This window comes from Salvelinus sp. IW2-2015, unplaced genomic scaffold (assembly GCF_002910315.2).
Source record: "Salvelinus sp. IW2-2015 unplaced genomic scaffold, ASM291031v2 Un_scaffold1385, whole genome shotgun sequence".
Classification (NCBI taxonomy): domain Eukaryota; kingdom Metazoa; phylum Chordata; class Actinopteri; order Salmoniformes; family Salmonidae; genus Salvelinus; species Salvelinus sp. IW2-2015.
This window is the reverse complement of record NW_019942875.1, coordinates 22061-40319: the sequence shown is the minus strand read 5'-3', so window position 1 is coordinate 40319 and position 18259 is coordinate 22061. Positions and strand designations below refer to the sequence as shown.

Here is an 18259-nt window from a genome sequence, read left to right as displayed (position 1 = left end):
TATATAACACAACACCCTGATATATAGACACAACACCCTGATATATAGAACACAACAACCCTGATATAAGAACACAACACCTGATATATAGAACACAACACCCTGATATATAGAACACAACACCCTGATATAGAACACAACACCCTGATAATAGAACACAACACCCTGATATATAGAACACAACACCCTGATATTATAGAACACAACACCCTGATATATAGAACACAACACCCTGATATATAGAACACAACACCCTGATATATAGAACACAACACCCTGATATATAGAATACAATTCTACACATGGTCAAAATGCATCTTCCAGACTTAGTGTCTATACTACAAAACAGAAATACTTCAAAACAGCTTCTATCTCAAGGCCATCAGACTGCTAAACCAATCACTAACTCAGAGAGGCTGCTGCCAACATTGATACCCAATCACTGGCCACTTTAATAAATGGATCACTAGTCACTTTATACAATGCACTCTAAATAATGCCACTTTAATAATGTTTACATATCTTACATTACTCATATCCTATATCTTATACCATCTCTTGCACCTTGCCTATGCCGCTCGGCCATCGCTCATCCTTATACTTACATTTACTGTACATATTCTCATTTACCCCTTTATATTTGTGTGTATTAGGTAGTTGTTAGATTACTTGTTAGATATTACTGCATTGTCGGAACTAGAAGCACAAGCATTTCGCTACACTCGCATTAACATCTGCTAACCATGTGTATGTGACAAATACAATTAGATTTTAGTACTATTGGCTATTGTCATTCAATGAGAGCAGTAACTTCAAACAGCATTGTGTAAACCACAGTCAATGTTAAAAAGGAAGATTAAATTGTATTGCACCACAAAATAGATGTACAAGCCAATTTTTCAAATAAAACAAGCCAAAAAATGCATTTCTGGCATAGGCTTCTGGAAACACAAATTAGATTTACAATAAACCAAAAGAAAGTAGTGTCGGAACAGGCTTTGATGCTTTTAACTTCTTAAGACATCTTTCATCCCCTTGCTCATTGGCCCTCCCACTGCCCCCCTTGCAGTCAGGAGCACATTACAGGCGGGTTGTAGTATTTCTGCCTCTAGCCTTTGATTCGCCAAGACTCACACCTGCTGTAAAAGGGAGAAAACAAATATTATCTGGAGAAGGTATTCACATGTGAAATATTATCTAGAGAATGTATTCACATGTGAAATATTATCTGGAGAAGGTATTCACATGTCAAATATTATCTGGAGAAGGTATTCACCATATAATATTTATCTAGAAGAAGGTATCACATGTCAAATATTATCTGGGAGAAGTATTCACATGTCAATATATCTGGAGAAGGTATTCACATGTCAAATATTATCTGGAGAAGTATTCATAGTCAAATATTGAGGAAGTTCAATGTGAATTTCTGAGAATATTCACATGTCAAATATTATCTGGAGAAGGTATTCACATGTCAAATATTATCTGGAGAAGGTATTCAAATGTCAAATATATCTGGAGAAGGTTACATATGAGAGAATTTCGCAATGTCAAAATTATCTGGAGAAGTATTCACTATGTCAATTTATATGGAGAGGTATTCACATGTCAAAGTATTATCTGGAGAAGTATTATATGTCAAATATTATTGGAGAAGGTACTTCGCAGTAAATTATCTGGAGAAGGTATTCATGTCAAATGATTATCTGGAGAAGGTATTCACATGTCAAATATTATCTGGAGAAGGTATTCAATGTCAAATATCATATTTTGACTCCCTTTTACTTCAAATCAAATCAAATCAAATCAATCAAATTTTATTAGTCACATACACTGCTTAGCAGATGTTATGCGGTGTAGCGAAATGCTTGTGTTCTAGTTCCGACAATGCAGTAATAAAAAAGTAATCTACCTAACAATTCCAAACTACTACCTTATAACAACAAGTGTAAAGGGATAGAGAATATGTACATTAAAGATATATGAATGAGTGATGGTACAGAACGGCATAGGCAAGATGCAGTAGATGGTATAGAGTAGGTATATACATATGAGATTGAGTACTGTAGGGTATGTAAACATAAAGTGGCATAGTTTAAAGTGGCTAGTGTACATGTATTACATAAAGATGGCAAGATGCAGTAGATGATATAGAGTACAGTATATACATATACATATGAGATGGGTAATGTAGGGTGTGTAAACATTATATTAAGTGGCATTGTTTAAAGTGGCTAGTGGTACATTTTTACATAATTTCATCAATCCATTTTAAGTGGGTGGAGTTGAGTCAGTATGTTGGGGCGCCGTAAATGTTAGTGGTGGCTGTTTAACAGTCTGATGGCCTTGAGATAGAAGCTGTTTTTCAGTCTCTCGGTCCCTGCTTTGATGCACCTGTACTGACCTCGCCTTCGGATGATAGCGGGGTGAACAGGCAGTGCTTGGTGGTTGTTGTCCTTGAGTGATCTTTATGGCCTCCTGTGACATCGGGTGGTGTAGGTGGTCTGGGGCAGGAGTTTGCCTCCGGTGATGCGTTTGCGACGCTCACTTACCTCCTGGACAGCTTACGGTTGTGGGCGTGAGCAGTTTGCTACAACAGGGCGGTGATAGCCCGACAGATGTCTGATTGTGCTCCTGTAGAAGTTTGTGAGTGCTTTTTGGTGACAAGCCGAATTTCTTCAGCCTCCTGAGTTTGAAGAGGCGCTGCTGCCTTCTTCAACGCTGTCTGTGTGGGTGACAATTCAGTTTGTCCTGATGTGTACACCGAGGAAGTTAAAACTTTCACCTTCTCCACTACTGACCCGTGATGTGGATAGGGGGGTGCTCCCTCTGCTGTTTCCTGAAGTCCACAATCATCTCCTTGTTTTGTTGACGTTGAGTGTGAGGTTATTTTCCTGACACCAACTCCGAGGCCCTCACTCTCCCTGTAGGCCGTCTCGTCGTTGTTGGTAATCAAGCCTACCACTGTAGTGTCATCCGCAAATTGATGATTGAGTTGGAGGCGTGCATGCGAGCAGTCGTGGGTGAACAGGAGTACAGGAGAGGGCTCAGAACGCACTTGTGGGGCCCCAGTGTTGAGGCAGCGGGGTGGAGATGTTGTTACTACCTCACACACCTGGGGCGGCCGTCAGGAAGTCCAGGACCCAGTTGCAAGGGCGGGTCGAGACCCAGGGTCTCGAGCTTGATGACGAGTTTGGAGGGTACTATGGTGTTAAATGCTGAGCTGTAATCGATGAACAGCATTTTCACATAGGTATTCCTCTTGTCCAGATGGGTTAGGGCAGTGTGCAGTGTGGTTGGATTGCGTCGTCTGTGGACCTATTGGGTCGGTAAGCAAATTGGAGTGGGTCTAGGGTGTCCGGTAAGGGTGGAGGTGATATGGTCCTTGACTAGTCTCTCAAGCACTTAATGATGACGGAAGTGAGTGCTACGGGGCGGTAGTCGTTTAGCTCAGTTACCTTAGCTTTTTGGGAAAGGAACAATGGTGGCCCTCTTGAAGCATGTGGGAACAGCAGACTGGGATAAGGATATGATTGATTGTGTAACAACAGGACTGGTTGCGCATGCTCTGAGGACGCGGCTGGGAATGCCGTCTGGGCCTGCAGCCTTGCGAGGGTTAACACGTTTAAATGTTTTACTCACCTCGGCTGCAGTGAAGGAGAGCCCGCAGGTTTTGGTAGCGGGCCGTGTCAGTGGCACTGTATTGTATTGTATTGTATATTGTATGGTTGGAGTCAAAGGTCCTCTTCCCTTTTGCTTCCCTTCATAGTCATGGTTGGCATGAGGCCGTTCATCAGGGTTCTGCATAGAACCCGAGGCCATTTTTCAGGGTTCTGCATGGAACACGAGGCCGTTTGTCAGGGTTCTGCATGGAACACGAGGCCGTTTGTCAGGGTTCTGCATGGAACACAAGGCCGTTTGTCAGGGTTCTGTATAGAACACTAAATATGTACTTTAAAAGCAACACATCACTGACTACTTTAAAAGTGGAAAAAAATATGATACTGTTCACCCGGTCCAGGATGTCTTTCTCCCAAGCTTTGAGATATCTGTAACTTTACAAAAAGGACACTAAGGCATTATACATCCAGTACTACATGGAAAAATAACGTCATTCAACTCAATGAAAAAACATAATTTCTCACCATGTATTTTTGAAAATCATTGATTTAAGCTACTCTTCCATCTTTAGTAACTCTTCCTCCGTCTCGTTCAGGTTGGCGTTCTAAACTGGACTCGGGCAACTGTCCTTTAAAAAAGGTCAGGATTATTTTGGGAAATTCTCAAACAAAGTCGTTTTACATTTGTACACTTCCAAATATAAAAAAAAGTCTAATTTCATTCAAATAAAAAAACATAAACATGGTTTCAAAAGAAATGTCATAATTGCTTCCGGCAAAGGAAAAGGGTCTGACTCTTTGCAGGGCTTTGGTGAGGAGATCTCTCACCTGAAGACCTCGGTCTCCCACATGACTTATCGCTGGATCATGAAGGCTCAAGATTCTCTGCAGTAAAATAATTGACAACATCATGGCAATTCTTGGTATACTACCTTTCCAAATACATTAATCAAGATGAGAATAAGGGGTTGGCTTACATTGTGAAGGGTCGTCCTCGTCGTCATTTTAGCCTTTTGCTTCTTGGTAGCAGTGGTTTTCTGGTGCTTTGGGGTATATGTTGGTGGGGGCTAGGGTAGAACTTTGTGTGAAAATAAACATGCAAGTGTAAATAAAATCACATCCAACTGTCTTTTGTCATGCTTAAGTTTTATTGAAGTGGAAGAAGACTTAACACATTACCAAACTTTAAACCCAAATCATACAACATGCCAAAGTTAACCTCCCAAGCCCATACACCCTAGCTTGGAAATCCAGATGGATTTCAGCTCAGTTTCACAATTTTTTCACTACACTACCAATGATTCTAAAACAAATTCAATAGTTTTTTCCCCCTCATCAATCTACACACATTACCCCCAAATGAAAAAGCAAAAATAGGGTTATAAAAAACTTATATCATAGAATAGAATACAGACCCTTTAATCAGTACTTTGTTGAAACACCTTTGGCAGTGATTATAGCCTCAAGTCTTCTTGGGTATGGTATCGTCTGGTAGGCTCATGTCACTGGGCAGCTCTCGGCTGTGCTTCCCTTTGTAGTCTGTAATGGTTTGCACGCCCTGCCACATCCGACGAGTGTCAGAGCCGGTGGAGTACGACTCGATCTTAGTCATGTATTGACCCTTTGCTTGGTTGATGGTTTGTTGGAGTAAATAGCGGGATTTCTTATAAGCTTTCGGGTTAGAGTCCCGCTCCTTGAAAGTGGCAGCTCTAGCCTTTAGCTCAGTGTGGATGTTGCCTGTAATGCAAGGCTCTGGTTGGGCTATGTGCATACGGTCATTGTGGGGACGACGTCATCGATGCACTTGTTGATGAAGCCAACGACTGATGTGGTACACTCCTCAGAAGAATCCCGGAACATATTCCAGTCTGTGCTAGCAAAACAGTCCTGTAGCTTAGCATCTGGTTCATCTGACCACTTTTTTATTGATCTAGTCACTGGTGCTTCCTGCTTTAATATTTGCTTGTAAGCAGGAATCAGGAGGATGGAATTATGGTCAAATTTGCCAAATGGAGGGCGAGGGAGAGCTTTGTATGCGTCTCTGTGTGTGGAGTAAAGGTGGTCCAGAGTTTCTTTCCCCTCTGGTTGCACATTTAACATGCTGATAGAAATGTGGTAAAACTGATTTAAATTTCCCTGCATTAAAGTCCCCGGCTACTAGGAGCGCAGTGTCTTGGTTGGCATTTTCTTGTTTGCTTATGGCGGAATACAGCTCATTCAATGCTGTCTTAGCACCGACCTCTGACTGAGGTGGTATGTAAAACAGTTATGAAGAATACAGATGAGAACTCTCTCGGTAGGTAGTGTGGTCTACAGCTTATCATGAGATACTCTACCTCAGGCGAGCAATAGCTCGAGACTTCCTTAGATATAGTGCACCAGCTGTTATTTACAAAAATACATAGTCCGCCGTCCCTTGTCTTACCAGACGCCGCTGTTCTATCCTGCCGGTGCAGCGTGTAACCAGCCATCTGTATGTTGTTGATATTGTCATCCTTCAGCCACGACTCCGTGAAGCATAAGATGTTACAGTTTTAAATGTCCCGTTGGTAGTTTAATCTTCCCCGTAACTTGTCGATTTTATTGTCCAAAGATTGCATGTTTGCTAGCACAATTGAGTGAATTGGGGGTTTATTTCGATCGCCTCCAAATTCTCAGAAGGCAGCCCGCTCTCCGGCCTCTCTTTCTCCGCCTCCTCTTCATGCAGATCACTGGGGTCGGGGCCTGTTACTGAGGGAGCCGTATATCCTCCGCCTCGGGCTCGTCAGAGTCGTGAAAGAAGAAAAAGGATTCTACTAGTCCGTGATGAGTAATCGCAGTCCTGATGTCTAGAAGTTATTTTCGGTCATAAGAGACGGTAGCGGCAACATTATGTACAAAATGAGTAAAAAAATGAGTTACAGACAACGCAAATAAACAAAGAAAAACAAAGGTAAAAAACACAATCGGTTGTGGGCACGTCAAACGTCTGCCTTCTGCTCCGGCGCCATCTTACATTGATACCTGAAATCACCTTCAACTCAGGCAGGACACCACTCAGACAGGACACCACTCAGACAGGACACCACTCAGACAGGACACCACTCAGACAGGACACCACTCAGGCAGGACCCCACTCAGACAGGACACCACTCAGACAGGACACCACTCAGACAGGACAGCACTGACATAATCATCCACTGGTTTAGTCTCTACAGAGATCTATTGACTCCTCAATGAATTCTGGATGCTCAACCAGTGCGTTCATAATATACCAAAGATTATGGATATACTGACTCCGCCCAATGGGAGTCGTTGTCCACAAAGCGACATGGCAGGCTGTCTATCTCCCGCATATCTTTTCTTTGGATTGGTGGATTCATCACATTATTGTAATCCTTTTACGAATATTCAATGAGATTTGTTGACATAAACCACCTGTATTCAATGGAGAGAGATGCTATGCAACTAGCCTCAACTAGCCTCATGCCATGAATATCCATCTCATATAAATGCTATGCCATCTTGAGACAACTCCGATATAAAGTGTTTTTTCTCAAAGTTGACAAGATGTCACGTGTCCTACTTATGTCAGTAGACTCATAACAATTTAAGCATTACAAAATGTATATTAGATCAAATAAACCTCACGTAGCAAATGAGCCATACATTTTTTTTTGTTGACCAAATTCGACACTCATTGACCTCCATAAAAAAAACTCCTTGCTTGCTGGGCGAAATAACCAACAAAAAACACCACATGCTGGATGAAGTTGGGCCTCTCTCTTCCTCTCCGACCACTTTGCTATCCTGCCAACGACAGATTTTCCGCCGAGTTGGGCCTCCCTCTTTTTCTCTGACTATACCCTGCTCAGTCTCAAAAGATTTGTACTCTCTGGGTGTTTGTGCATCTTTTCAGAACATCAATCCCTTCTTCTCTGAGAATTACCAAAAAAAATACTTACTGCACCCCCTAGTGATCAGCCCAAGATGCCAGCTTCACACATACCACCCTGTGTTGCAGTTTGAGAAGATCCTGCTTAATATCAGAATGACATCTTCATCTCATCAAACAACTTGATCACTTGTTGTAAAACTGGAGCAGGTGTCCCTCAAGTAACCTTCTTGTTTCAGTAGAAATGTCAGCTGTTCCGTTAACGCTAGACTCTGTCAGAGCGAAAAACATCTGCGTGGAATTTACGCCACTGGTTATGATAAACCAAAGCTACATTGAATTAGTCCAACAAGCAATCAAACTAAGGTCTATTGGGGACAAAATGCTTGTGTATTACCTCTTCAGAGGTGTCTTCTCCATATCAAATCAAATGTTATTGGTCACATACACATGGTTAGCAGATGTTAATGTGAGTGTCACGAAATGCTTGTGCTTCTAGTTCTGACAGTGCAGTAATATCTAACATGTAATCTAACAATTCCACAACAAATACCTAATACACACAAATCTAAGTAAAGGAATGGAAAAAGAATATATACATATAAATATATGGATGAGCAATGATAGAGCGGCAGAGGCAGGATGCAATAGATGGTATACAATAAAGTACAGTTGAAGTCTGAGGTTTACACACCATAGCCAAATACATTTAGTTTTCACAATTCCTGACATTTAATCCCAGTAAAAATTCCCTGTTTTAGGATCACCACTTTATTTTAAGAATGTGAAATGTCAGAATAATAGTAGAGAGAATAATTTATTTCAGCTTTTATTTATTTCATCACATTCCCAGTGGGTCAGAAGTTTACATACACTCAATTAGTATTTGGTAGCAAGGTCCTTTGCTGTTGTTCTGGGATTGATTTGCACTTTTCGCACCAAAGTAAGTTCATCTCTAGGAGACAGAACACGTCTCCTTCCTGAGCGGTATGACGGCTGCGTGGTTCAACTACTCCACAAGAAATCTACGGAGTGGTTGAAAAACAAGTTAATGACTACACTCTAAGTGTATTTAAACTTCCGACTTCAACTGTATAAGAAAGCTCAGGAAATATTTGTTCTTTTTTTGGGACACATATAAACCCTTTATTTTTGTTGCCACAAAACTACTTCCATATTTCCATTACTTTGTATGGGTTACCTTCAGATAAGTCCCGTGACATTTGTGAGGAGAAAACCATTGTGTTCGGGAGAGTCTCCCCATTTCCACAGTGGGGTCATGTTAGTTTGTAACCCAAACGGTTCGGACGCTAAAGACATTTCTGTGAGAAGGCCGATTTTCAGGATGCCTCATGGTCTAACAAACACAGCTGTAGCTCAGCCACTTTCCACCGACAGATGCGGAAGGCCGACGTAGGAGGACACAGTGGATTGAGACACAGCCCATGCAAAACAGGTATCTCAAGCTTAAACTGAGGAATTTGAATGGGAATTTATGTATTAAGTTACTTAGATTGACACTTAAGGATGAATATAATTTAATATTTACATTTGGATATTGTCTCATTATGAATAAGATACTTATAAAAGATAATATCCAAAAGGTAAACGTTTATTATTAATATCATGAATTTGGCGTCCCAGCTATAGGGCTAATGGTAGCTACTTCTAAAGATCAGTCATGAATGAATGATAGTAAACCTAGCTACACGTTGGATTGATGTCCTTTATGCAAATCAGGTATCCATGTAAACATAAACCCAACCTGACTCCGAATTGACTTTCATTTTTTATATTTTTTATTTTTTTTAAAGTTAGAGGAGTTACTTTCAACTATTCAATGTTATTAAGGTAGAGCATAGCGACACACGTGAGCATGGAAGTTGATCAGTATCCTCGTGTTGACGTGATAGCTCAGCAGAAACCAACACAGCTTGTTTCCAAAGCTAAGCAGCGTACACAGATGTAGGCATCTGGATGGTAGGACTCATTCTCACTGAAGTACATCCTCTAATATATTAGTAGGAGTCCCTGTTCAAGCAGGAGTTGTTGGACTGCGGAATCAGATTTTATTTCAATATCTCTTTATTTAGGTTGATGGCATGATGTTGAAACAATGACTTTGATTCAATCAACATTGATGGTCAAATAAAATATGTCTAATGAAATATGAAATTCAACATAAAGTGATAAAATACATTACGAACGACAGATGTTGATTAAACATTGAGAATATGCAAAAAAATATATAAAATATGATGAAAATGTGATGTGGATCTGATGTTGCATGTTCAACGTATTCACAACACGACATGACATGACATGAATTGTGTTGAAATTTCCACGTAGATTCTACCTGAGAATTAATATTTCAACACACAGTTTTGATGATTATGTTAAATTAGATTGACGTAACAACCTGTTACTCAGGGCTGTGAGGGTTACAGGTATGGAGTGAGTTCAGCTGTAACACTTCCTACACAGATAGTAGAAGATATCGATTAAGCAGAGATATTTATTTTATTTTCCTTTATTCAACTAGGCAAGTCAGGTAAGAACAAATTCTTATTTACAATGATGGCCTAGGAACTGCCTTGTTCCGGGGCAGAACGACAGATTTTTACCTTGTCAGCTCGGGGATTCAATCTAGCAACCTTTCGGTTACTGGCCCGACACTCTAACCACTGGGCTACCTGCCGCCCCAGATAGCTGCAGACCAATCTACATAAACCCCACAGCAGCACAGACAAAAAGCGCAACACAGACACATCACAGGGGGTATGTATCTCAAAACTAGAATCTGTTACGAACGGAGTTGACAAAGTTTTGAAGACTTGAACCTTTGCCAAAGTAAAAAAAACAATAGCCTTGTTTAGAACGGCAAGTTGAGTTATTGCACACAGGCACTTCACACAATAGGCATTACCTATCGGAAATATGCAAATGCATGCGAAAACACTTTAGCTCCGCCTCCTTGCTTGTTGACGCTGTGATAAATCTTGGGTTAGTTACCAGTAACTTTGATCTCTGTTGAGAGAGGTTGCCATAGGCAGATCTGGCTCTCAAGAGAAGACAGGACGTGTGTCACCTGTCCACAAAATTATGTGGAAACTGAGCTACACTTCCTATCCTCCTGGCAAATATAATAGCACATTAGAAACACATATTTCACACAGACTCACAAATAATTTGATAACAAACAACATTGATAAACTCCCATATCTGTCAGGTGAAATACTACAGTGTACAATCACAGCAGCAAGATGTGTGGCTCATTGCCATGAGAAAAGGGCAACCAGTGGAAGACAAGCAACATTGTAAACACCACCAATACTTCTGTTTATTTATCTTCCCCTTCTATTCCTACGACAACTAAAACACTGATAAAATAACACTTTGTATATTTTTTGAAACTGTTGAGTGCTATGTTTACTATTTATTTCTAATAGTTTGTTGATATTACATTTGTTTCTTCTCACTTTTGTTTATTGTTTATTTCACTTGCTTTAGCAATGTAAACATCTGTTTCCCAGACAAATAAAGCCCTTTTGAATTGAACTGAAATTGAGAGGGAAGAAGAGAGAGAAAAAATGATTTGTCTTAAGTTATTTGACTATGTCATAACTCCAATCCTTCCATATGGTAGCAAAGTTTGGGACCCCCTTCCCAATTTAAAATATGAAGCCCCAACAACAGTCAGTCATAATATAATAGAGACAGTAGATCTAGCTGCAGATTATGTCCTGGTCTGTCATAATATAATAGAGACAATACCTCCCACCGTGTTTTACACATGAGTCCTTGTAGATTTCATTCATCAATTGTTGCTCTTTGCTTTCTCTTTTTATGTGTATTATTTTCCATGTATAATTGTTTTCGTTGATATATATATATTTATATTGTTAATTTATTTAATACTTTACATACATTGATTTGGGAACAGTGGCAACCACCCATGTATGCCAATAAAGCATTTATTGAATTGAATTGAGAGAGAGAGAGTGAGAGATAGAGGGAAGGAGAGAAAGAGCGGTGTGGAGGTGAAGGTGATCATTGGATGTCTGGGACTCGTCAGAGGTCTGGATTAGATCAGCTGGAGTGTGTGTAACTGTGTGTGTGTGTGGGTGTGTATATGTGTGTGTACACGTGTGTAAGTGTGTGTGTGTGTGTGTGTGTGTGTGTGAGAGAGAGAGTTAAAGTTCACAGTTTGTAAGGGACAGCATTGCAAAAATATCAATTCTTGAATTTTTGTTTAGTAAGAATCAAATAAACGTTGATTTTATCCTACCTTGATTACGGTTTGCAACACCTAGAGATGAAGCATTAGCTCGATCTGTGTAAAGATGGGAGAGGTCATATAAGTGACAGTTACTTCATGCTATCAGATAGTTCATGCTGGATTTATTGAATGTGCATAGACAGCATGCGCAGGTCTTTTACTGAAGTCCTTGGCCCCGTTTATACCTGCCACTAACATGCGTCCTTCGCCCACTGCTTTTATCCCGATCTTTACATTTATAAAAATCAGTTTACAATGCGTCTTTGAATCGTTTACATCTGTCTGTAAATGTGGGCAGAATCAGAATGTGGGCATTATCCGGACACGGGACACATGTTAGCACAAGGTATAAATGAGGCTCTAATAATGCTACATGTACATGCATGACTTGTATAGAGAGTCAGGGACACTGGGTAGCAGCGTGTGTAATCTCCATCAAAATACTCTAGACTCGATAGTCATATTCCATTGTGATACCAACTCCAGATGTAGGATCTTAATCTGAGCCAGTTTGCTACAGCAGGAAGATAATCCTGAAGCAACAGGAAAAGTAAATCATTATGTGGATTATAATTCATGGACATTTTTGTAGAGGTTGATACATTTTTCATAAGAAAAAATCAAGTTTGAAATTTCACAGCCAAGCCTTTTTAAATCTCAAATTCACTACAAATGTTACATGTCCTACATTGCAGGAAGGTTTTCCTACAACAGGGTGATCAAATTAAGATCCTATATCTGTATGAGGCACATAGGTAATGGTTTGTACTTCAGGGAGTTGGATCTCAAAGTAGTAATGACTTCTTGCATGCAACATGAGTGAGAAGACATTTTGACCGGCAGCAGAAGCAGATCTAGCTAAAGGATGTTCATCATCGAGGTGTAACCTACACTGTGTGTGAAAATAACCAATTTATGCCTAGATTCAATCAGATCAAGTGCTAACCCGCGATAGCCGACACATGCATGGCTGGTGCTTTGGCATGTAGGAGGTGGAACTGAGTTAGAGCTGTCAAATTGAGGCCTCCTGAGTGTCACAGTGGTCTAAGGCACTGCATCACAGTGCTAACTGTGCCACTAGAGATTTTGGGTTAGAGTCCAGGCTCTGTCGAAGCCGGGCCGTGACCGGGAAACGCATGGGCCCAGCGTCACCCGTGTTAGGGGAGGGTTTGGCCGGCAGGGCTATTCTTGTCCCATCGCGCGCTAGCGACTCCTGTGGTGGGCCGGGCGCAGTGCACAATGACACAGTCGCCAGGTGTACAGTGTTTCCTCCGACACATTGGTGCGGCCGGCTTCCGGGTTAATTGGGCATTGTGTCAAGAAGCAGTGCGGCTTGGTTGGGTTGGGTTGTGTTGTGTTTCGGAAGACGCACAGCTCTCGACCTTCGCCTCTCCCAAGTCAGTACGGGAGTTGTAGCGATGAGACAAAACTGTAACTACCAATTGGTACCACGAAATTGGGGAGAAAAAGGGGTAAGAAAATATTTTACAAAAAAATAAATAAAGAGCTGGTGAGCGGTTGTGGTCATTCTCACGAAGCCACACCCATCCCACTCGCTTGTCACAAAGCCACACCCATCCCACTCGCTTGTCACGAAGCCACACCCAGTTCCCAACTCGCTTGTCACAAAAGCACACCCATCCCACTCGTGTGTCACGAAGCCACACTCATCCCACTCGCTTGTCACGAAAGCCACACCCATCCCACTCTGCCTTGTCACGAAGCCACCACCCATCCCAACTCGCTTGTCACAAGCACACCCATCCCACTCGCTTTTCACGAAGGCCCCAAGACCAAAACTCATCCACTCGCTTGTCACGAAGCCACACCCATCCCACTGCGCTTGTCACGAAGCCACACCATCCCACTCGCTTGTCCTAAGCACCACCCATCCCACTCGCTTGTCACGAAGCCACACCCATCCCACTCGCTGTCACGAAAGCCACACCCATCCCACTCGCTTGTCACGAAGCCACACCCATCCCACTCGCTTGTCACTAAGCCACACCCATCCCACTCGCTTGTCACGAAGCCACACCCATCCCACTCGCTTGTCACGAAGCCACACCCATCCCACTCGCTTGTCACGAAGCCACACCCATCCCACTCTCTTGTCACGAAGCCACACCCATCCCACTCGCTTGTCACGAAGCCACACTCATCCCACTCGCTTGTCACGAAGCCACACCCATCCCACTCGCTTGTCACGAAGCCACACCCATCCCACTCGCTTGTCACTAAGCCACACCATCCCACTCGCTGTCAACGAAGCACACCCATCCCACTCGACTTGTCACGAAAGCACACCCATCCCACTCGCTTGTCATGAAGCCACAACCATCCCACTCGCTTGTTGAAGCCACACCCATCCCACTCTCTTGTCACGAAGCCACACCATCCCACTCGCTTGTCACGAAGCCACACCCATCCCACTCGCTTGTCACGAAGCCACACCCATCCCACCTCGCTTGTCACGGAAGCCACACCATCCCAATCTCTTGTCACGGATGCCACACACCATCCCACTCGCTTTCACGAAGCCACACCCATCCCAATCGTCTTGTCACGAAGCCACACCCATCCCACTCGCTTGTCACGAAGCCACACCCATCCGCACTCTCTTGTTCACGAAGCCACACCCATCCACTCGCTTGTCACGAAGCCACACCCATCCACTACGCTTGTCACGAAGCCCAACCCCATCCCACTCGCTTTGTGCACGAAGCCACACCCATCCCAATCTCTTGACGATGCCCACCATCCACTCCTTGTCACGAAGCCACACCATCCCATCTGCTTGTCACGAAGCCACACCCATCCCACTCGCTTGTCACGAAGCACACCCATCCACTCGCTTGTCACGAAGGCCACACCCCATTCCCACTCGCTTGTCACGAAGCCACACCCATCCCACTCGCTTGTCACGAAGCCACACCCATCCCACTCGCTTGTCACGAAGCCACACCCATCCAACTCGTGTAAGAAGTCCAGAAGGAGAAAGGGTAGGCTAAATAAAAATAAAGACACTCAAATTGAAAATCATTCAACATGGGATTATTACTAATGTGACTCAGTGCAGGTATAGCGCTGGTAGGTATAACACGGTCGGTATAATGCTGATTTAACAGCTCCAATGCATTTACACCTCTCCACATCACCTAAATAACAACAATGAAATTGCAATGCAGTTGCCCTGTTATCGCGGGTTTATTTATTTAAATGTTTTGTTTTACTTACGCACTGGTCCATGACTGCTATGGATACCTTTGGAGAAGAAGAGTGTAAGAGAGGAGGTAAAGATAGATGGAAGGAGACAAAGAGAGAAAGAGAGATGATCAAAGAATGTCCACAGCTTTTATCTTTACCCCTAAAAATATATTGTAGTAGAATAGAAAACAAAACAAAACATTTATCTTCAGAGATTCATTCACAAAGATACATAAAAAAGACATATATATATATATATATATATGAAAAATAATAGAAGAAGAGATTGAAATGTGTTTTTGAGCAATTCTTACAACAGCTTCCTTTCGTGTTTGGCATTAATCAACCACAAACCCTTGGCTTTTATCGTAAGAGACTTTCCAGCTTTTGGCACCGCAAAATGTCCACTGATTAGCAGCAGTGGGCCAACAGACAGAGACAGTGAATCAGGGACGCTACACTGCATGAGCCTAACACCAAGTACTCATTCCCGATGGGCCTAACACCAAGTCTTCCTTGTTGATGGGCCTAGCACTGCTTTCAAATGGCAAAGAGTCAACAGAATCAAAGAAAGCAGGAAATTGCAGTCTTCTGCCAAAGTCAACAACTAAACTCTGCCAGAAGAGTTTAGTTGTTCTGGAATTGGTTAGAAAAACTGATTTCTTGCATTTCTAAGCTAGGACTTCATACACAATGCTTTAACGTTTGGTAAAATAGCACTAAAACTATCCCTAGCTCTACTAATATCCCTATTCTTACAACTATCGCTATCCTTACAACTATCCCTATCAATACTACAATCCCTATCCCTAAAACTATCCCTACTACTATCCCTATCCCTAAAACTACCCCTAAAACTACTATCCCTATCTCTACTACTGTCCCTATCAATACTACAATCCCTATCCCTACTACTATCCCTATCAATGCTACTATCCCTATCTCTACTACTGTCTATCAATACTAAATCACCTATCTTACGTCTATCCCTGAGTCAACCTCGCGCTAACATCCTGATCTCTACTACTGTCCCCTATCGAATACTACGATCTATCCCTACTAACGTAGTCCCCTATCAAATAGCTAAAATCCATAATCCTACTACTATCCCTATCAATGCTACTACTACTTTCTTGCAATACTCGATCCCTACAGCAATACGTACACATCCTAATCCCTACTACTGGATCCCACTTATCAATGACTAAACTACGTCCCCATCTCTCACTAGCTGTCCTATCCAATCTTAGCAAATCTCCTACTCCCCCTCATCTACTATCCCGATCACTCGCCTAGTCTATGTCCCTATGCTCTACTACCTGTCGCGTTATCGAATATACCAATCCCTACCCTACTACTGTCCCGTAATCAATCTAATCCCTACTCGCTACGTACTATGCCCTATCGAATGCTAGACTATATCCCTAGGCTCTAGCTACTGTCCCTATGGACTATCCCTACCACTATTACTGAGTCCCTTTCCATACTACTATCCCTACTACTCTCCCTATCACATACTACACTCCTTATCCCTAATGCTATCCCGTATCCCCTACGGTAACAGTACTATCCCTACTAGCTATCCCTAATCGGCTATATTACTGATCCGCTACTCGACAATCACTTTATTTACTGCCCTATCACCTACTACAATCCCTGAATACTATCTCAAAAAAGAAAACAAAGAAAAGTAGGCATACTACCCATCGCTAACTACTAGGTCCCTACTGACGAGTGCCATTAACCCCATTCTACAGTTCTATCAAACCCATTCATAGCAGTTTCTATTAGTTCTATTAAACTCCATTCTACAAGTTAATATTAGTTTCTATTAAACCATTGCACCAGTTATAATTTAAGTTATCTATTGAACCATTCGTATCAGTTCTATTAGTTCTATCAACCCATTCTCACAGTTCTTTGGTTCTATTAAACCATTCTACGATCTGATATTAGTTCCTATTAACCCTTCTACAGTTCGTATTGCTTCTAGTCAAACGCCATTCTACAGTTCTAAACCCCATGTCTACAGGTCTAGGTAGTTCTTATCAACCATTCTACAGTATAGTAGTTCTTATTAACCATTCTAGCAGTTCTATTAGTTCATATCATAACAAGTTGTCTACAGTTATTTATTCTGTTAACCATTCTACAGTTCTATTAGTTCTATGCAACCCATGTCGACAGTCTCTATTAGTTCTATCAACCCCATTCCTACAGTTATTTAGTCTATTAAACCATTTACAGTTCTATCTAGTTCTATCCAACCCATTCTACAGTTCTATTAGTTCTAGTGCAAACCCATTGCTAACAGTTCTAGTTAGTTCTATTAACCCATTTCTCACAGTTAATATTAGTCTTTACCATTCGTACAGTTCTATTCAGTTCTATCAAACCCATTTGCTACAGTGTCTATTAGTTCTATTAAGACCCATTCTAGGCAGTTATGTTAGTTCTATTCACCCATTCTAGATGTTCTATTAGTTCGTATCAAACCGCATTCTCTAGTTCTATTAGTTCTATCAACACCCAATTCTAACCAGTTTCTCTATCAACCCCTTCTAGCAAGTCTAGGTTACGTTCTATCAAAACCCATTCTACCAGTTAATATTAAGTTCTATAACCATTCTACAGTTTCTATGTTCTTATGCAAAACCCCATTGCTACAGTTATATTAAGTTCTATTAACACATTTTCTACAGTTCTATTAGTTCCTATACAAACCCATTCTACAGTCTATTAGTTCTATTATACCCATGCTACGAGTTCTTTATTAGTTCTATTAAACCCATTCTCCCCCAGCTCTAGATATTCGTTCTGATTACAACCCATTCTCTACAGTTTCTACTTAGTTTCTAGTGAAACCCATTCTAGCAGTTCTATTAGTTCTTATTAAACCCATTCTACCGTTTATATAGTTCTATTAAACCCATTTCTACAGTTTATATTAGTTCTATTAACCCATTTCTCAGTTACATTAGTTGCTATTAACCCATTCTACAGTTATATTAGTTCTATCAAACCCATTCTACGTTATATTGTTCTTTATCAACCCATTCTACAGTTATATTAGTTCTATTAAACCCATTCTACAGTTCTATCAAACATTCTACGTTCTATTACGTTCTATCAAACCCATTCTACAGTTTATATTAGGTCTAGAATTCTAACGCTCTACGCCTTCTAACTCTTACCATTCTAACCCTACCATTCTAACCTACCATCTAGACCTACCTTCCTAACCCCCTCCCATTCCTAACCCTACCGAGTTCGTAC

The 18259-nt window shown here is 41.5% G+C and overlaps 1 protein-coding gene across 1 annotated transcript in view; it reads right to left on the bottom strand.

Moving 5' to 3' along the window:
* The window catches only part of LOC112070668 (netrin-G1-like), a gene marked incomplete at its 5' end in the record, with an annotated part of 53512 nt that overhangs the window by 32885 nt on the left and 2368 nt on the right, over positions 1-18259 (bottom strand). Inside the window, 2 exons of the mRNA XM_024138094.2 lie at positions 11786-11830; positions 15014-15040. Of these exons, the coding sequence (XP_023993862.1) occupies positions 11786-11830; positions 15014-15040 (72 nt within the window). The remainder of the gene's footprint in view (positions 1-11785; positions 11831-15013; positions 15041-18259) is intronic.